We start from the raw sequence: 22,249 nt of genomic DNA on the forward strand, positions 1-22,249 counted from the left end.
TGTCTTGTTACTCCTTTATATTATTTTCTTGTTATCTACCGCCTGAAACATTGAACAAAGGTATTTCTATTGATGAGTATAATGTCTGTATAATGTTATATGCAGATGACATCGTTTTAATTTCTGATAATGAAGTTGATATGCAAACAATGCTTGACCATGTCAGTAAGTGGTGCTCCAAATGGCGTCTTCTGATTAATTGTAGTAAATCAAAAGTTATCCATTTCAGGAAAGAAACCATGATAAGAAGTGTATTTGATTTTCATCTCGGTGATAATTCAATTGAGTATGTTCAGAAGTATAAATATCTTGGGGTTGTATTAAATGAATTCTTAGATTTTTCTGAAACCTCTGCGACTTTGTCTCCAGCTGCCAATAGAGCACTGGGTGCTTTGAATTCAAAAGTGAAAGTTTTGAAAAACTTTGGGTTTGAATCTTACACAAAATTATATCATGCATGCGTTACCCCTGTTCTTGACTACTGTTCCTCAGTCTGGGGCTTTGGAAAGCATGATAATGTGATGTAGTCCAAATCCGTGCCTTGAGATTTTATTTGGGAGTTCATAGGTTTAAACCAACTCATGCAATTACAGGTGATACTAGTTGGAACTCTTGTAGAAATCGCAGACTTTTAAATATGGTTCGCTATTGGAATAGACTTCTTGCCATGGATGAACTAAGACTTACAAAAAAAGTTTTCTTGTGGGACTTTACCCTAAATGATTACAATAATTGGTCAAATGAGATATGTAAGATTTTTGATATTTTAAATTTAAATTTAGATGTGGAAAACCTATTGTACATTGACATTTCCATGGTTACAAGAAAGTTGTTGTCAATTCTTGAATCTGATTGGCTAGAAAATGCTAGACAAAAAGCTAAGTTACGTACCTATATTTTATTTAAATCTCATTATGGAGCAGAAAGCTTTGATACATTGAATCTGTCACGTCGACAGCGGTCATTGACGGCACAAATTCGTGCCGGTGTATTGCCTCTTAGGATCGAAAGTGGAAGATTTCGTCACGAGAGTGTAGATAGAAGGCTTTGTGAATTTTGTCAGAGTAATTCTATTGAAAACGTCACTCACTTTCTATTGTATTGTGCATTTTATGATGATTTGAGGTAAACTTATATGAAATGTCTTACAGAAATTCAAGTTAGTTATATTTCAGTCACAGAAAAGTTAAAGCTAATATTTCAACAATATAATGTTAGAAACACAGCAAAATATATTGAAAAAGCATTTCTTCGAAGAGAAGAAAGTTTGTATAGGCTCACTTAGTGTAATTTATACCTTTAACACAGACGGCAAAGAGTTAAATCAATCAACTTGGTTTTGTTTTTGATTATTCATGCCTTCTGGAACAATATCACAGTTGCAAATGCTTTGAAGTACTTCATAAATTGTGTCCCTTCCCGTCATCAACTTGAAAATATGGAGTCAGTATCATAACTAATTCCAAGATAAATGCAAACATAAATAAGCTAATTAGAGCTCTAACCTACTACAGGCGTTTTTTCAGTTATTTCAGAATGAATTGATCATTCAAATTTTATGAACTTGGCATCAAGTTAAAACAAGACTTTCCTTTATAATATACTTTATAGCATATGTGACTTCTCTTTAAACACATTTGAATATGTGTACTTTTGACCTTTGACACGTGGACCTGGAGGTTGACCTCCGAAGATGAAACAGAATCAAAAACCCTGATAGGTGTATGTACACATACACTTCACTCAACTATCTACATGAATTTTTTTAACAATATGTACCAGAATGGTTTAAAGGGACAAAATCATTCATTTTTTACCTTTTTGTGACATTACCAAAAACATGGAATACTTGCATAAAGCCACTCAGTATACAAAATGATGACGGTTCATAGCTGCAGCCATGTCAACATCATTTCCCCTTTGCTGAATGCAAACAAATGATTTTGATTGTGACCTGAAGACAAAATGTCTGTTTTCCCTATTTGGATTTCCTTTCCTTTGACAAATAAACATCACAAATAAGTAAGGAACAGCTTTACCCTTATCTATATGAAAGGCAACTCCAATTAATGTTTCATTACAAAAACTTGCTGAGGTCCAAACTTTATATAACAGGGCATGTTCAGCCATGCATGGTAACACTTGCGCAGGGAACTTGGATTTTTGGTACAGGCCTTAAAATGTTTCACTGAACGTTTAATCTTGGCTGATTGCAAGCACAGTTGAGGTTGTGAACCGTTGACAAGTAGATGTCAAACAACACAAACTACTTTTCATATCGAAGCAAAATTTGTGAAAAAACCTCAATAAATAGGGGACTTTGTCTCTTTAAAGATATGGTACAGTTTGTCAAATGTCTCCACTGTTCAATCTTGCTTTACTCTGGGCATGACATGAAATATTCAACAATCAGAGTTGTAGTGATTCTTATTGCAGTGGTTTGTGAAAAACTTACAAAAGTACATGTGCGTTAACAAATAAAGTGAAAAACCATACACTGGGCATTCATGGGTGATGAATTCTGGTAATAAATCTTTTATCAAACATTTCCAAACACTTCTCTTCTGTTGATTCTCCATTGAAAACTTACATATGGAGTAACAAATACATTTCAAGGTACAATACAGTTGCTGTAACTCATTCCCCATCCATAAGAGTTTGACAAAATCCCATTGCTCTTAATTGTTTGCAATATCCTGGCTGGATCCATACTTAAGGAAAACTGGGTACATGGATTAAAATTTAATTTTTTCTTTTATTCTTATTGTACAGTGCATCAACTCCATAGTGTCTTCACCAAGTACCCAGTCATGTTCAAATACCAAGTATTCAGCTCCACATCTCAGCTGATATGTTTGCAGGGAATGTACAATACAATTCACAAGTCACTTCATTAACAGAAGCTCACAAGTACTGCTGGGAGAAGTTGATCATGCTAAAGCTATGTACTGGAGGGTGGAAAATCATTTCATTATTTATTATTTTTGAGGTCTCTATCAAGCTAAATCTAGCGGTCCTCTGATCTACTCTTTGGATTCTACTTTCATAAATCTGGCAGTTGCAATTGGTAACAACAAAGGTCTCAGAAGAGCACTGGTGCAAATTAAAAGGTCAAGTGGAAATATTGTTTACTGCAAGTTGCTAGAAAGGTTTAGATGAATCCTTGGAGCCAGAACATGATACACAATTCATGTATGTTTCAACTTTGCTGCAATGAGATACAATGCTTCAGCCACTGTCCCTAGACCTTTCAACTTTGACTTTTTTAAGAGTGAATAAACAAAAAGTGAAATTTTCAGTATAAATATACACACTTGATAATTTATAAGGATGGTGATGATGATGATTATTTTGATCATGATGACAATTATGGTGACCATCATGATAGTGGATGACTGGATTGGTATCAAAACTTGAGATTGAATCCAGTTCCTTTCGCTGACGAGCCTTGAGATGCTACAGTGAGTCGAAAGCCTTTGTCAATATCAACATCATCTTCTCCCTGTGTATCGAATAAATGTTAAATTAAGAAAATTATCCGTGATGTAAGAAAATGAACACATGCATGTGTAGGTATCAAATTCCCCTTGCTTTTTTGCATATTACCATTGGATCCCCTGAAACGGCTTTCCCTTTGATATTGAAGATTATATCATACCAGTATATTGATGGCCCAAATACAGCGATCTGATTGGTCGAGACGTTAAAAGAACCGTGGTATATTAGGGATATACCACGGCTGGCATACGCGTGACCTGGGAGTAGAACAAGAAATTTAAAATGACCCACAAAAATTAAAATGGCAAAATTTATCAAAAATAGCACCAGTAGAGCACTATATCTTCTCAGTTGACATGTGATGAAGTAATAGGTGTAAATGAAGGTGATATTACTGTTGCATTGCGGGGAGAAGGTCACTGCACATACCAATGGGAGTTTTGTAGGCAGTTGTGATGTTGGTGTCGGGTGTACAGTGTATAATAAGATGGTGAAAGTAAACCTGACAATATAAATACATATAAGCTATCTTAATTTGAACAATTTCATGCAGTATTTCTTGACATATTACCACCCTACTTACGAAAATTCATTAAATATGCAAATAAGCGACTAAGTGACATAATAGTGCTGACTGTATTTGCACGCTATTGCAGCACCGAGAGATCAACATATGAAATACTGTCATCAAATCTGATGCAGTATTTCTGGAATCTCTCCATTCTAGAGTAGAGTACAGACTGTGCACTGATACGCAGATTATACCTGTCTCTAATCTCTTCTGTACACAAAACACAATAACACACATCCTCGCCATAGCACCCCAGGGTTCTCCCCAGACTTCCAAGAGCAGTGGACTGCCTATCAATATTCATGAGCATTGACTTTCATGAAACAACAGTAGCATAAGTGCCATTCATACACAGGCCATTAAAACACCTCTGAAACGGCTCTGGTCCAATACTGGCATGATGACATTACGTGTGGATGCTCCCAAGTGGTTCTGAAACGTTTCAAATTTGAAATTTGAGCTCCAATGGAGTAGTCATTTTTTGTATACACTGATTTTCATCAAATTTTGCGTGACAGATGGAATAAAGGTCAGATTTTCGTTTCGCAGAACTGGGGAAGTGTAGGCCTGTCTAATTTGTAAATGTTTGTTGTTTTCGGAGATTTTTATGGTTGCGTCTATGGCTAAATGTACACTGTTTTTATCATCTGGTGTTTACCTGTTGGCTTCGGCTAGAATCCAAAATGTGATATTCATCGTTACCAGAACATTCACCATCACTGGTATCAAAAAAACCCTCAAAATTCTCTGTGTCATTACTTGGAACGTGCCGTGCAAGAGCAAAGTGTACATATTCAGAACGTCAGTTTGATTGTTAATGAGATTCAGTGTTAAGTACGAAGTATTGATGTTGGGGAACGCTTGGCGAATAAATTTAATATATTCCAAGATAGATCGCAAAAGAAACCACAGCAGTTGCCAGTCCCATTTTTCTCGAGGGTCTATGGAAATAACTCAGTAAATGTTTTTACAGAAGCTCTGGCAAAATATCTAGCGATTGACATTTATGATTTTTTTTGAAACAGGAAAGAAATTATGGATGTTGATCCTTATGAGACAATACACTGTCATATATCAATATCTCTCTTCCTACACCCCCTTGTGGTGATTAGGTCATGAAAATTAAACAGGGTATCTTCCTTATAAGGTCTTTAATATCATGTGACAAATGCATAATTAGCATAATGCTCTGCACACTCCCAGTAGCAGAATAATGCATTGATCTGGCAAAACATTACTGTAAATAGAAAATTGAATCTTAATTACCAATTTTGCATAATTCATGCCGCCTTCTGGTGCCTTTGGACTCTCCCGTTTAGTGTTTCTGGGTTGCTCGCTCTTCGCTGGCCATGTTGGGAAGTCTGATTCATTGATTGGCAGTGGTGATTCTTTGAAATATTCATGTTTCAATCCGTCATCGGCTGTTATCCTTCTGGCTGGATTGTAGGTTAGAAATCTGAAAGAAATACAAATACCAGGTTTTTTCAAAAGGCTCATACTCCACGTCAGGTGTGCCCTTCAATGTATCAGTCTGTGTTGATGGCCAGTAATGGTATACCGCACCATCTACTCCAAATAAAACCCACATTGTGACATCTATATATATTGATCTGAATGCACATCTATGTCAGAAATAGTCTGTTTAGTTGCCAGACTCTCGAAATTCAAGAACTTTGATCGGTCCACACTTACTTGTTGATAAGATCAAAGCCTAGATCTGTGAGATAATGGCCAAATCGACTTCTAAGATTATTGTAGGGATGCTCTGCAAATGTCACTTTCTTGACAGCCGGCAAGTCTCTGTACCCTGGCCAAATCTTCTCACTCGGTGTACCAAGTTCCTAAAGAAGTCAACATACACGCATCAAAAAGATGATCAGTTTTGCTTCCTTGGGTAATATTCAAGTTTTGGAAAGGTCCTTCACAGTGCTAAAGAGGGTACAGATACTGAAAAAATAGCGTCAATATGACAGTATATCCCCTCAGTTGACATGGTGGTGAAGTAAAGAGGTGTAAATGAAGGTGATATTACCAATGCATTGTGGGGAGGGGGTTCACTGTATATACCAATGAGAGCTTTGCAGGCAGTTGATGTCGCGTGTAGAGTGTATGATAAGATGGTGAAAGTAAACTTGACAATATGAATACATATAATTTGAGGCTTTAATTCTTGACATACTACCACCCTATACTTACAAAATTCATTAAACAGGAACTTCCCCTATAAAAGCCGGACTATTGTAAATCTATGCAAATGTAAATAAAAAAGCAACGCTACTAATCGGGCGTACCATGTTTGGTGCCAGAATCCCATAATTTTGCCATGTTTCAGGCGTTTATTATCATTGAATCATGCATATGATATCTGTGAATATGTAGTGACTAAACTTGAGTCGAAAATAAACTGAATAATATTTCTGTCTTTTGTCGGAGAACGCATATGTTTCAAAATGTGTTCCCTGTACGACCATTTGACCCCTCTTCACATATGTCACAAAAGTGCCCATCATGATTATTCAAATTTATCACAATGGTCAAAGCGATGCTATGAGAATTCAAAATCTCCCGTCCAGAGTATGCAAATAGCTGCGTCATCAGTAATCCCCCTATTGTGCGCCTACGGTCCTGTAACTTCCCATGATCAACTAAGTGACATAATTAATAGTGCCATGGCTAATCTCTCTGTACACAAAACAGAATAACACATATTGCAGTCACAGGGAAAAGCGGTCAGTCCCCAGGGGTGGGGATGGATGGGATTCTTTGTGCAATGATTTACGATACTTCATTTTATTAATTTTGACAGTGATATTTCATATAAAGATTTCTACTCCAAAGTGTCTGACTGCTTTCTTTATTACCTACAAGTTCATATCTCCTCTCCAACCTACGTATACACCACTTTACTTGCTCTGCAAACATTGTAAACATTGCCAATGGGCTCTACATATCAGCAGATATATTGATTAAGTAAACACCACAGCTGTCTCATACATAGTATGGAGGTTGGACATGAGTGCCCTAGCGTGCCGTGCACTCCAGAAGTGTACTGCGGAGGATATTACAGAAGTAAAAGTATTTTCAGTCATGTTTTGGAAAGATCAAACTTACTTTTCAAAAGCGAGAAGCAACTACCACATTGTTTCTTTCTTTGTCAGTGAAACAATGAACACTGAAACCGGGTGCGAACAGCGCAACTGTGTTCAATCATGCCAAGTTTAACACATTGCAGTGACGCCATGACAGTAAGCTTTGTTGGCCTGAGTAAGAGAAGTCGTGAGTCCGTTGGTTACTCTCAAAAGTCTTTTGAAGGTGATTGACATTTGTGATAGATTCCAATGCAATACACATGTACATGTATGATCGGTCGAGTGTTCAAACACCAACGGATTGATTCTTGCAACCGTCGAGCTACCATCACTACGAAAATAACGTACAGCAGACTAAGGGAGACTAATCTCATTCTCAGTGACTTTGTGAGGAAAAACTGACAAATGAAATTTTGGTAGTAGCATTAATTTTTCATTTTTTTCCTTTTAAGCACACTATGAGGACATTTGTCAATCTGCAGTACATTGTGATTTTTTTAACACTGCATCTATTTACATTTTTGGTCATTTTCTTCTTTTGCATGACTGTAAAATTACTTTTTTGCCTATGATATTAAAAAAATAACACATTGATAACACATTTCTTCTTTTTTGTACTGTATATATGTATAACATGAAGTGTTTGTGTCTGAAATGCATGTTAGAGCATTCTAATTTGTTAATCTGTCCCCTGCCAAACATCTTGATAACAAATCCACAAACCAACTACATTTATACATTTACTGATTACGAATAAATTATCTGACCTGTCTATAAAGGCCACCTGTCTATATAGGCCACCTGTTTATAAGGCCACTTAACAAAGTCCCTTTTCTGGCCACTATATACAGGTTTGACTGTACTAGAATGACTAGCCTTGTGTCTAGGTATGCCTAGTCTGTGAAAATTACCGGGACTCTAATATCGATACTAGAATGACTTGCCTTGTGCCAAGACACACCGGGTCTGTGAAATCACCAATATTTACCCGATATTTAGCGGCGATTTCGGGACTCTTATATAGATACTAGACGATACAAGAATGGCTTGCCTTGTGCCTCGGCACGCCGGGTCTGTGAAATTGCAGATACAGATCTGACCCTGCCCGACTTCCATAGTCTGACTGTAACTTCAATACTAGACAATTTGTCAAATCGTGGGTAAATATCCAATACATATCAAAGATTTCAGCACCTTACAGATCTGGCCAAGCCCACTTCCTTTGTCTGACTCTCAATTCGAAACTAGACGATACTAGACTTGTCAAATTGCAGTTAAATATCTGATATGTAAGCTTATCGGAGATTTCACCAATATAAAGATCTGGCTAAGGCCAACTTCCTAAGGCTGACTCTATTTTTGAAACTAGCCAATACTAGATTTGTCACATTGCGGGTAAATATCCGATATATATCAGAGATTTCACCAAATAAACAGATCTGGCCAATCCCGACTTCCTAAGACTGACTCTAACTTCATTACCAGATGATACTAGATTTGTCAAATCGTGGGTAAATACACGAAATATATCAGGGATTTCACCACCATTACAGATCTGGCCTAATACCAATCTAACTTTCGATATTGTATAATCTAGTACCCGTAAATATCCAATATCATATATAAGTGCAATGTCGTGGTGTCCTCCATTTTCTGTGTTTTACTGATCTGAACAGCTATCAAACGATCGCACCCTTTTGAGCGGTGCAAAGCTGCGCATTTTCTCCTCATTCCCCTTCCCTTCTCAAAGGTGCTTTTCCCCGGTGCCTTATGAATATGTTGGCACAGCATGTAATGACTACCCAAAATAAATCATACGACAGTCCTTATTTGGCACTTTAAAAATTAGCTGGTGTAGGACTTTCGCGACAACTAAACACACGTCCGGAATCCACATTTTGATTTGCTCTGAACCAACATTTTCATGGAGGAAAGCTCCATGACATTTCTACGCAACTATGAAGTTTAAAATGCAACTTTGGCCCCTGCATCTTATTTTTACATCCTTTCCCACTGTGATTTATGTTTTGGAAAGGTCCCGACTAACTAATGGTGCTCACGTTTCATATCGGTGTTGTCGCTAAAAGCCTAATTGCTTTGTAGTTGTATGGACTTGCTTTTGGCTAGCCCAAGTTGGACAGACCTCCTGACATACTGTGCTGAGAGCAATCGAAAAAGTAAAGTTTCTTACTTACAACATCATAAAAGAGCCATCTACGTTACGATCTTTTGACGGCTCAGTATCTGGTCGACGCTTTCCCTAAAACATTTGAAATGTCAAGTTGCGCCAAAGGTGCTTATCAAGTGCACAGCAATGGTAAAGCCATTCTATCAGTACGCATTGTCGCCGGCAAGCCCATTTCCCATTTAATTACAAATAATGAATTGTGTACCTTCCTGTTTATTTACAAATTCATGAATATTTTAACCATCCACTAGTTTTATGGATGACGTCATGACACTATGTCTGTGATCTTCACCTCATATTTTACTACGTGTAGGACAGCTATGGTGTGTAGGACAGCTATGGTGTTGACTTAATCAATTAATCTGGTGATACAGACAGTTGGCAATGTTTGCAGAGCCATTAAAGTGGTTCATACATAGGATACATAGGTTGGGGAGGAGATATGGACTTGTAGGTAATAAAAGAAGCAGTCAGATGGTTTGGAGTAGAAATCTTCTTTTGAAATATCACAGTCAAAATTAATAAAATAAAATAAGGTAAACCGTTGTACAAAAAACCCCATCCCTCCCCACCCTAGGTGACTGACCGCTTTTCCCAGTGATCCTAGTCATAGCATCCCAGGGTTCTCCCCAGACTTCCGAGAGCAGTGGATGGCTTATTTATATTCATGAGCATTGGCTTTCATGAAACAATAGTAGCATATTTTACATGCTTTTGTGTTCACTTTCTTAGCGCTTAACCTACAAACATAATAAACATCAGCAATTTACATTGTACCTTCAAGGTGTTTTTTATATTTCCATCTGAACAGCGCACTTACGCAAAGAAAAAAATCTTTAGTACTTATAAAGAATGTTTTGTAGCTTCTGAAACAAATAATGTATATACTGCAGGTATATCATCCCTCACCACTATGAAGTTTGGATTACCAATTGCACTATACAAACCAGCTGCCTGTTGTTTTTTTTTCTAATGACCTAGGTGGTCTTGTTAATGCCTACATTGTACGCACAGGCTCAGTAGAGTTTAATCCAACAATTTAGGGTGTCTGCCAGTTTGTTTTGAAATCTGAGTCTATCCATATAGACCCTAAAGAAAAATACTGTCAAGGACACTATGTGCTCACATTCGGTTTGAATTGGTCCATTCAAGAATATTTAAACCAGACAAACAAGAATGACAAAAGCAAATAAGATCTCCAACTTAGGTACTGGAGGTCATCTTTAGGAACATGCATATCAACTTCTATAGCAATGGGACAAGCAGATCCTAAATACATAAGCAAATGTCAAAAAAATAAATAAAAAGAAAAGGTGGGAGTGGGGAAAAAATGTACAAGGGACCTGGTAAAAAAGTAATGCTACCTCATCAATCTTCTAGACCCTACCCCCTCCTGAATATCAAATGTTCCACCCCTTGGTATTACATAAGGCCAGATGGCAGGAAATGTATTTACAACCTTGGGAATTTTTAATTAATGCTATGAGTGCTATCATTTGAATGAAAACAGCACTTAAGATAGTTAAAGATAGTGAAATGCCTTCCACTGTGGGGGTGATTACGACATCTGGAATTATCCTGGTGGATAATTTCTCATCAGTTCTTATGTGTCTTACATGGAAAAGTTGCAAAAATTGGTCCACAATGAAAAAATTCAACTCAGCTTTGTTTTCTGGATCAAATTTTCCTACAAATTGATACCAAATATGACAAAATTATGTTCACAGCCTTCGAAACTGTCTCACAACATATCCTGGGTTGGTGTAGGTCATTTAAGGTCACAAACTGAGAAAAATTACCTAAAATATACAAATTTGGCAGTTTTGCAACACTTTGAGCAGGAACTTTATCTAATAACGTCCCTCAGGACTTTTATACCAAATTACAAAGCTATCAGACAAGTAATTTTGAGAACAACTTTTCTTGCCCAAAAATGATATTGTCTTACAAATACAAATTTGTATATATTTCCACATATCTAAACTATTGTCATCTCTGGACATCTGTTTACCAAATATAAAAGTTGATCTGTCCAGGGGCTTTAAATAGAGAATACTTTTTAAGATTTTTGACCAAAAATGACAAAATTGCCCAAAGAATTTGAGAGCGATTGGGCTGGCGGTTTCAGAGAAGAAGAATTTTTACTTAAAATGAGAAAAATCACCAAAAAATTCAGCAGAAATACAAAATTAAAGATATCTTAACAATATTCATAAAACTGTATATGGTCCACCTAAGGTACTTGCACAAAAATTTTTCAAAGCAATCAAAACAGCGGCAGTGTTCTCCTGAATAAGGTACAGGGGCGTGGCGCCCTCTTGTAAATTCCGAGCGCCCCCTTGCCAGAAATGAAAAAGATTTATTTTTTTGAAAAATAAAAACAATAAAATGTACGGGGAAAAAGTTGACAGTGATTTACAAGCAAAATGCGAGCGTGAGCGTCGATCCTGCAGACTGCAACGTAATTCTCATCGATCTTGCAAATCTCGCGAGTTTGTGATGTCATCCGAGATCATAAGCCCATGTGCAACTCATCGAAGGCAGCCATATTTGCATGGCTCAGTCCGTAACGTTACGTTAGCCACGGTCCCTCCATAGGGACCGTGCATTAGGTAACCGACTTAGCTGAGTAAACATGGCAAGGAGCTTGAGGGTAACCAAGGACAGCAGAGTACACTGAAGTTTTTATAGGGTTAGAATTTCGTTTGTGTATTCCTTCCAAAAGCAAAACAACCTAATTTTAGGCTCGGTCGGACTTGTATCAGGATGAGAACACGTGAGTATAATGGTGATAATTTTGCCATCGATGAATAAATGTATGTCTCTAGACTCGCTATGTTTTCGTTTGTAATAAAAGTTATGGAACACTGTTTCAGATCTCTTTTCCTTTGAGTTTTTTGTACGAAAAAAATCTGAAAAAATTTTCCTCAAACCTGAGTATTATGGTGATAATTTTGACATCGATGAATAAATGTATGTCTCTCGCTACGTTTTCGTTTTCAAAAATGAAATCTTCATAATTGAAATCAGTGAACTGTAATAAAAGTTATGGTACACTGTCTCAGATCTCCTTTCCTTTGAGTTTTTTATACGAAAAAAATCTGAAAAAATACTCCCAAGTGCCACCAAATAACACCATTTAATCGCTGTTTTTCAAAAGCTCCAACGGCAGGAGGGGGACACCCCCCTCCTGACCTCCCCCCGCGACCGCTGACGCGGTCGCTTGTGGTGCTTCGCACCACGTCTTCGCCCTCTTCTCTCGAAAAATCCTGGGGAGAACACTGATTAATTTTTTACCATTTTCACCTTCTGTAAGCTCATTTGCATAATTTTGGCAATGCAGACTTCATTTGAACAAAACCCCATCTCTAGCCCAGGATGCATCCACACACCAAATACCAAGCTGAAACGTGCAGGGATCACCAAAAGTGCCTTTAATAGCAGTTGACATCACAAAGTTGTTTGCATTCTGCATTTGTCTGTGTTTCTCCAAATTTTCCCTCATTTTTGCAGGTTTTTAACTGTCGGATATTTTCTGTACGAGGAGTGCTCCATGGTTCGGTAAAGCACAGGGGCTCAGAAGTGGCTATATAAGTCAATATTACAGCGTTTTTCTTTCTTTTTCAATGTTAAAAATAAACTAGCTGAAGAGCACAACACTTTGTAGCTGTCTTTTGTGTAGTTGTATTGGCATGTATAGTGCGCCCTCAATAGGGAGTGTGATCATATGTAAATGCGACCTTTAGTTCCGTGACCTCTAGCCTAGCCATGCCTACTTCCCTCTCCATATGGCCGGCCATGCGTACAGACGTCGCTGTGTTTACTGACGTCGCTGTGTTTACTGTACTAATTTCCCACAGGGCTCAGAAGTGGCTATATAAGTCAATATTACAGCGTTTTTCTTTCTTTTTCAATGTTAAAAATAAACTAGCTGAAGAGCACAACACTTGGGTAGCTGTCTTTTGTGTAGCTTGTATTGGCATGTATAGTGCGCCTCAATAGGGAGTGTGATCATATGTAATGCGACCTTTAGTTCCGTGACCTCTAGCCTAGCCATGCCTACTTCCCTCTCCATATGGCCGGCCATGCGTACAGACGTCGCTGTGTTTACTGACGTCGCTGTGTTTACTGTACAGTAAGCATAGCGAGGACAGGAAGTAGGCATGGCTAGAGGTCACGGAACTAAAGGTCACATTTACATATGATCACACTCCCTATTGAGGGCGCACTATACATGCCAATACAAGCTACACAAAAGACAGCTACACAAGTGTTGTGCTCTTCAGCTAGTTTATTTTTAACATTGAAAAAGAAAGAAAAACGCTGTAATATTGACTTATATAGCCACTTCTGAGCCCATGGTTCGGTAAAGTATGTATGCTTACTACTTAAATGTTGTTGTTTGAAAACTGTGAACAGCCAAATTTGAGAGGACAGCGTTTAGCTTTCTGTAAATGCTTGTCTATCTTACCGCTTCTGACTCCACCAACCATCGTTGTGTCCTGATTTATTGCAAGGTTTAGCCTGACAGCAAAAGACAGTGTTAGCAATGTTTTTCTAGTACTATGCGAGTGTATACGTGTGTAGAATTTCTGAGTTTCAGTGTTTCTTGAGGCTAAGTCAGTACTAAAATGTTAGCGTTCGTGTACATTAGCTCCAATTGAGTAGCATTTTTTGTAACCCTGTTTTTCATCAAATCTTGCATGACAGATAAAATAAAGGGGGAAGTGAAGATTCGTCTAAGTTGTAAAGGTTAGTGCTTATCGGAGAGTTTTATGGTAAGGAACATAAACTTAAGGTGTCTACACCTAGCAAGAGTTTTCTGTAGCATCTATGGCTAAATGTACATTGTTTATATCGTCTTGTGTTTTCCTGTTGGCCACGGCTAGAATCACGAACGTTATCTTCATCGTTATCAGAACAATCATCGTTGATGACACAGTCCCCACTTGTTAATGGGTACTTTGATTACAGGTCCTCAGAGAGGATAGAGTCCTCTTCATTAGGTCTGTGATAAAAATACTTTTGAATAAATTCGCTTGATACATGTCTGAGTTGTAGTTCAGGACATGAAAAAAATCGTAATAAAATAGCCACACGGTGGCCGTATTGGATCGTATCACAAAACAAATAAATGTGCATATGTATGACATAGGTCAATGTCCTTGTAGCAAATTTGATTAAAATTGGTTGAGATATGCCTGAGTTATGGCTTGTACATGAAAAAATCATAACAAAATGGCCGCACAGCAGCCATATTGGATCGTATCACAAAACAAATTAATGTACATATGTATGACATTGGTCAATCTCCTTGTACCAACTTTAAATAAATTCGCTTGATACATGTCTGAGTTATGGTTCTGGACATGAAAAAATGTAATAAAATGGCCGCACGGCGGCCATATCGGATCGTATCACAAAACAAATCAATGTGCATGTGCATGACACAGGTCAATGTCCTTTTACCAAGTTTGAATAAAATCAGTTGAGTTATGCCTGAGTTATGGCTCTGTACATGAAAAAATCGTAACAAAATGGCCGCACGGCGGCCATATTGGATTGTATCACAAAACAAATTGATGTGTATAGCTATGACATTGGTCAATGTCCTTGTACCAACTTTGAATAAAATCTGTTGAAACATGCCTGAGTAATGGCTCTGTACATGAAAAAATCGTAACAAAATGGCCGCACGGCGGCCATATTGGATTGCATCACAAAAAAAATTGACGTGTATAGCTATGACATTGGTCAATGTCCTTGTACCAACTTTGAATAAAATCTGTTGAAGCATGCCTGAGTAATGGCTCTGTACATGAAAAAATCGTAACAAAATGGCCGCACGGCAGCCATATTGGATCGTATCACAAAAAAAATTGACGTGCATATCTATGACATTGGTCAATGTCCTTGTACCAACTTTGAATAAAATCTGTTGAAGCATGCCTGAGTTATGGCTCTGTACATGAAAAAATCGTAACAAAATAGCCGCATGGCGGCCATATTGGATCGTATCACAAAAAAATTGACGTGCATATCTATGACATTGGTCAATGTCCTTGTACCAGCTTTGAATAAAATCTGTTGAAGCATGCCTAAGTTATGGCTCTGTGCATGAAAAAATCGTAATAAAATGGCCGCCTGGCAGCCATATTGGATCGTATCACAAAACCAATCGACGTGCATCTGTATGACATATGAAGTAATCCTTGTACCAAGTTTGAATGAAATCGCTCCAGGCATCTCTGAGATATCTGCGTGAACGGACGGACGCACGCACGCACGCACGCACGGACGCACACACGCACGGACATGACCAAACCTATAAGTCCCCCCGGACGGTGTCCGTGGGGACTAACAATCACCATGACTGATATCAAAGAGGACATCAGAAATCTCTTTGTCATTATTGGAATGTGCCATCCAAAAGCAAACTGAACATATGTACAACAATTTGCTCGTTAATAGGATTCAATGCACGCACGAAGTATTCTTGTCAGGGACCGCTGGGCAAATAAACTTAGATTATTCCAAGCTAGCGCGTACAAAGAAAGAAGTGCAGTTGCCTGTCCTGTTTTCTCTAAGGTCTATGGTCTATCTATTATCTGATTTGCTCCAATTGCTTCAATAGCTATCTATCAACGTCAGATTCACTCCAATTGCTTCTTGCAGATTCGCTCCAATTGCTTCTTGACAGTCATTTTAAAATGGGGATTTCACAAACAGAGGTTGGTTGCAATGGACAAGTAACTTTTGGCTTATTGCCCTGTAAAAGACAGTGGTTCATCGAAAGTTCAAAGACTGGACACCAAAGCTTTCTCGCGACTTTCATTGTATGCGGTCTCTTCACAATGTCATTTACAGAAATGAACACTGAAGAGTACGTTTTAGTAAAAGTCCCATTTTTTATGCTTATCGTCTCTACTAGACTTTATTTTTATAGTGTTATAACATTCATACAAAGCACAACAACTTCTGTTTGTTTCCTTTTATTCAATTGTACAGTGAGTGCACAACACACAGTAAGTGAGGCTACCCACAATTCCCCTTGATTTGTGCACTCATACATTGTTTGGTAAAGTCTTCTTCAATTTTATGAGTTTCTAAACAATTTGAAACTTGGAATACAAAAATGTTCCAAAATTATTGATTACGTTTAAAATTTAAGAGTGAATTGAATGAGAAGTCAATATTTGAAGGCGCCAAAATTTGTACACATGTCAAGGTAAAGTTATCAGCAACTAAGATGGTCTCATCAGACCACCTGTCAGACATGTGAATTTCCTTTGTCATGAACATTAAAAAATACCGTCAAGGACAGTGTGCTCATATTTGGTTTGAATCGGTCCATTCAAGAAATATTTAAACCAGAAAAACAAGATTGACAAAAGTAAATAAGGTCTGAAACTTTCGGTATTGGAGGTCAACTTTAGCAACATGCATAGCAGAGAAATGTTTCAACACAGCTAGTCCCTCTTACTTTGAGCAGGTCTTTTAGTATGTAACAATTCATGAACAATGACAGGAAAGGACTCATAATCTGTTTCAGTTACTACCACCAGTCCTACACATAATACTATAGGTACACTGCATACAAATAGGTTAGAGATCAGAGAAGCTCTGACTCAGATTGGGCTGTTTCAGTTAATGCAATACAAATTTGTATATTTTAGGACAATTTCCACATATCTAGCTATTGTCATCTCTGGACATCTGTGTACCAAATATAAAAGCTGTCTGTCCAGGGGTTTTAAAAAGAACACTTTTTAAGATTTTTTGACCAAAAATGACAAAAATTGCCCAAAAATAGTCATTTTCCCAATTTTGTCATAATTTCAACAAATTACAAGAGTAACACCCTTGGAAACATCAAACCTGAATTTGAGAGCGATTTGGCTGGCGAGTTTCAGAGAACAAGAATTTTTACTCAAAATGAGAAAAATCACCAAAAAATTCAGCAAAAATACAAAATTCAAGATATCTTCACAATATACATATAACTATATAAGGTCCACCTAAGGTACTTGCACACTAATTTTCAAAGAAATCACAACAGTGGTTCTTGAATTATTAATTTTTGACCATTTTCATATTTTGTAAGCTCATTTGCATAATTTTGGCAATGCAGACTTCATTTGAACAAAATCCCATCTATAGCCCAGGATGCATCCACACACCAAATACCATGTGTGTTTTTGATGTTGACGGATATACTGTACATACGTACATACATACATACATACATACACACAAACATACAGACGCCACCGACTACAGCTTATATGATAACCTCACATTGGTATACCAAATGTGAGCTAAAAATCATAACAAAATGGCCACAGGGCGGTCATATTGGATCGTATCACAAAACAAATCAACATGCATATGTATGACATATGAAGTAATCCTTGTACCAAGTTTGAATGAAAACACTCCAGGCATCTTTGAGATATCTGCATGAATGGACGTATAAGTCCCCCAGACGGTGTCTGTGGGACTAACCAGCTACCAGGCTTTTCTATGTAAACTCAGCATATGGTAATTAGCACATGGTATTGTTTAAACAGCATTTTAGTGAAAGCAATTCTATAGGGCCATCGTTTTCATCAACTCTTCACAGAGTTTTATAAAATAATTAATCTAAATATTGTCATAGACATTCGTATTCAAAGCACTGAACAGCAAAAAGCTGGACGCAGTCGTCAATGCTGGTCGGTTATCCCATGGAGGTAAAAAAATCCTGAGTGCTGGACAGGGCCATCCAACATTACAGCACTGTCCAGTATGGGAGACCCCTGCATGGAATTTCAAGAATTGACGGAAGTAAGAAGTTAACGGAAATGATGTCATATGAGCTCGAAAGTTCCACATCATTCTAACATCTCCCGTAAGTCTACTTTGGAGATAAAAACCATTTGTTCAAAAGTAGTTCTGAAGGTAGGCCCTTCACTGCAAACTATCTGAATATGAATCCCTTTTCCTGCCAAGTTCATATTTCACCATCAGGTCAAGTTCGTTTATACTAGTAAAGCAATATATGTCCCATTTGGTGCATTGGACATTTGAAGGCTCTTAAATCATAGATACTGTAAACATGACTTTTATGGACTAAAGCTGTTGGACCAGACCAAGCCAAATGGGTGGAAACATACATGTACACGTACGTATGGTATCGGGTCACTACCACTTTTCACTGAGTTGGCTGATGGAGAAGTGATAATGTCTGGCAGGTAAAGGGATAAATTTACCTAATATGGTACTTTACCTTAAATATCCTATTCAGTTGGTCGATTTCAGATCTTCCTGGGAACAACGGTTTCATGGTCAGTAGCTCAGCAAAGATACATCCCACAGACCACAGATCAATGGGGCATGAGTATTCCTTGAAACATAAACAGGAAGAATCAAAAGTTAAGACATGATTGTGTTTCAATCGATTTTACTCAATTCAAGAAAATGATGCACAAGCTACAATGTTCAAGGGACAGTATTACTGAATCTTTTTTTATATTTATCATATTTATTTGGTGTAACAAAAATGGATATACAATACATTTGGGTTTTTTCACATATCCTACAAATTCATGAAAGCATTAGAGAGACAAACATTAAGTATGGTACTACCAAAATGTGTTGATGATTTGTTTTTCTTTGCTATACAGTATTCACTTTGGTAAATCTCTCAGTTGAAGACAGAACATCTCTGAATGCTGGATTTACACCATTTAAATTACAATAGTAAATACATCTTCTTATCAATAGACAAATAAAATTAACTCACTAAATAACTAACAAAACTAACAGTAACGCATTTTAATAATTCACTTTCAAGTCTCTGACCCTACTCTTTTAATGTATTTTCCAATGTTTTTTGCTCAGTGAAAATGTCCAAATGCCCAGTGTTCTGCTTGCCAACACTATTTATACTGTTGACCTGAGAATTCTACTCTGGAGTACAATCCATTGGCCAATAATAAGGTTGCATACAGTCACACTGAGAAGTGTTGGAAAGGCTAGTACATAGTATGTCAACTTACATGAGTAAAAGATACCAAGCTGAAACGTGTAGCGGTTCGCGTGTTTTTGATGTTGACGGACATACGTACGTACATACATACATACATACATACATACATACATACACACATACATACAGATGCCACAGACTTCAGCTTATACGATAACCTCATATTGGTATACTAAATGTGAGCTAAAGAACCATGTCAATGAACTTGTTTTATAGAATCAAAGTCATGAAATACTATAAAATGTTACAGCTACTGTCCCAATATACTATTATAAATTATACACAATATGAAATAGTTTGAACCATTTCTCTTTCGTCCAGAAGTGTGAAATTCTTCACATGAAAAGATATTGCTGCTGAATACCAGTATTAAAGAAATCACACTACATCAAATCAGATTTTACTGTATATTTAAGAGGAACAGCCCTGGTAACAGATATTACTGACTTACTTTTGCTCCAAGAAGTAGTTCAGGAGCTCTGTACCACAGTGTTACCACTATCGGTGTATACTGCTTCAGAGGAGAGCCATACTCCCTAGCTAAGCCAAAATCGCCCACTTTCAGCACACCCTTGTGACTCAGCAGCAGGTTGGAGGTTTTCAGATCACGATGCAGAATCCAGTTGTCATGGAGATGACGCACAGCTCTCAGCAACTGACGCAGAAGACACTTCACTTCCCCTGTAGCAAAACACAGATGACATTGAAATAAACCTTCTCATCAATTCTCTGGCCATACAGCTTTCTATTCTTATTACATTCAACAAGGTATTACACTGGTTATCATAATCAATGTTGTCTTCAGAACCATTTCAACTTTTCTCTTTAAGTCATTACAATATTGAAGAATCCCTCACAGTAAAAGCACTGTGGGGACAGAAATCTGAGCTCCCAAATCTGTTATGATACTTTCTGGTTCACCACATGGGGGCTCATTTTGAAGTTCATAAAATTTTGACCAGTTTGATTTTGTGAAAATAAAAAAAAAAATTCCCCCATAGAGTAAACACAGGGATGGTTGCCATTTTCAATTTCATGACCTGTCGATAAATATTGGGTAATTTGTTTTTCTAGTACCAAATTTGACTTTCTTTATTACCAAATTTTTTTACAGCGACCCATAATGTTAATTCTTGACTTCAAAATGAAATGGTTTCAAGTTTCCTATGTAAAGTTGAGCAAATGTTTAAGTCTTCCAATATAAGATGCACATGTTACGTTAATAAGAAAAGATGTTAATTTACCGTCATAAACAGGCAATCCATAGAAAGAATATTACATTTGCTTGATAAATCTTTAAAACATAAGTTGTTGGTCTCAATCAAGGGCATGGGACACATCATTCAAGAATCGTAGTCTTGCCTTTTCTGTAAATGCTCTCCTGTGATACCAGATAGAATTCTCTTTCAATCTGTGCACTTTAGGAACATTCTACAATGCACTGGTTTCTATAATCACATCAACTGAGGCTGTGCAGAAAGGTACAGTCATGCATGTCCAGAAACACTGCATGTTCTTTCACTGGGCACTGTGACTCTGTGGTGTCCATGGTGGATGTGGGCTTGTGACTTACCAAGAGTGAATGGTTGTTTCATAGTCTCCATAAGACTCTTTAAATCGTGTTCCACATAATCCATAACAATATAAATCTTGTCCATGTTGCTGCCTACCACAATCTCCTGTTTAAAATGTGAAATTATGTGACTACATCAGTTCAAAATCTGAATCAGATCTTCACTAATTTTCCTCCCTTTTACTATATTTTCTCAGTTCATGATGATTCTCTGATGACATACACATAAAGCAGAGTCAATGCACTGAGTCATATGTGAAGACACAGTTGTGGTGAACCATTTCACAACAAAAAGTTGTACAATCCTATTCTTTCCTGATATTTGATCTGGACAGAGAATGACGAGTTTGAAGGAAGTAAGAATTGCAAAGTGAACCATACTCAACACCTGGTAGTAGTCACTCCCTGATAACATATACATACATCAGAGTCTTAGAACCTTATCAAAATACCAAGACAACTTTTGGTATTGTCCGTTTTGTTTACAATACGCAGAACTGAATTGTACATCTTCACAGAAATACGGGTATAAGGTTCTCCTATTTACAGAATAACTTACATCACCCGTTAACCTATAAATTTTGATATAGTCCAATGCATTTTCACTGATGTAAAAGTTAGAAACAGGCTAAAAAGACTTCATCAATGCTTGTAGGCCACTGTGAGAGTGCAAGAAGTTGAGAACTCTTGAAATCTGCAGAACCATGTCAACACTGTGAATACATACCCTGACAGTGACTATGTCAACACTGTGAATACATACCCTGACAGTGACTATGTCAACACTGTGAATACATACCCTGACAGTGACTATGTCAACACTGAATACATGCCCTGACAGTGACTATGTCAACACTGTGAATACATACCCTGACAGTGACTATGTCAACACTGTGAATACATACCCTGACAGTGACTATGTCAACACTGTGAATAAATACCCTGACAGTGACTATGTCAACACTGTGAATACATACCCTGACAGTGACTATGTCAACACTGTGAATACATACCCTGACAGAGACTATGTCAACACTGTGAATACATACCCTGACAGAGACTATGTCAACGCTGTGAATACATACCCTGACAGTTACTATGTCAACACTGTGAATACATACCCTGACAGTGACTATATTTGGATGTTGTGACTTGAGAAGTGTGTTGACCTCACGCAGGGAAGTGATTGGAAAGCCTTCCTTTTCTTTTTCCATCTTCAGCCTCTTTAGAGCCACTATTTCATCTGTGTAGTCAATGCAAGACAAACTAAGCCAGTTAGGAAAAAGACAAAAGGACATAT

The 22,249-nt window shown here is 37.5% G+C and overlaps 1 protein-coding gene across 1 annotated transcript in view; it reads right to left on the reverse strand.

Moving 5' to 3' along the window:
- Window positions 1–533: 533 nt before the first annotated feature.
- LOC139121837 (cyclin-dependent kinase 11B-like) overlaps window positions 534–22,249 on the reverse strand; it is a 30,095-nt gene continuing 8,379 nt past the window's right edge. Inside the window, exons 10-16 of the mRNA XM_070687051.1 lie at window positions 22,071–22,192; window positions 20,950–21,055; window positions 19,828–20,057; window positions 18,615–18,731; window positions 5,762–5,910; window positions 5,336–5,525; window positions 534–3,502 (exon numbers count right to left, since the gene is read on the reverse strand). Coding sequence (XP_070543152.1) covers window positions 3,407–3,502; window positions 5,336–5,525; window positions 5,762–5,910; window positions 18,615–18,731; window positions 19,828–20,057; window positions 20,950–21,055; window positions 22,071–22,192 — 1,010 coding nt within the window. The 3' untranslated portion in view covers window positions 534–3,406. The remainder of the gene's footprint in view (window positions 3,503–5,335; window positions 5,526–5,761; window positions 5,911–18,614; window positions 18,732–19,827; window positions 20,058–20,949; window positions 21,056–22,070; window positions 22,193–22,249) is intronic.

The sequence above is a fragment of the Ptychodera flava genome, chromosome 21, assembly GCF_041260155.1.
Source record: "Ptychodera flava strain L36383 chromosome 21, AS_Pfla_20210202, whole genome shotgun sequence".
Lineage (NCBI taxonomy): Eukaryota > Metazoa > Hemichordata > Enteropneusta > Ptychoderidae > Ptychodera > Ptychodera flava.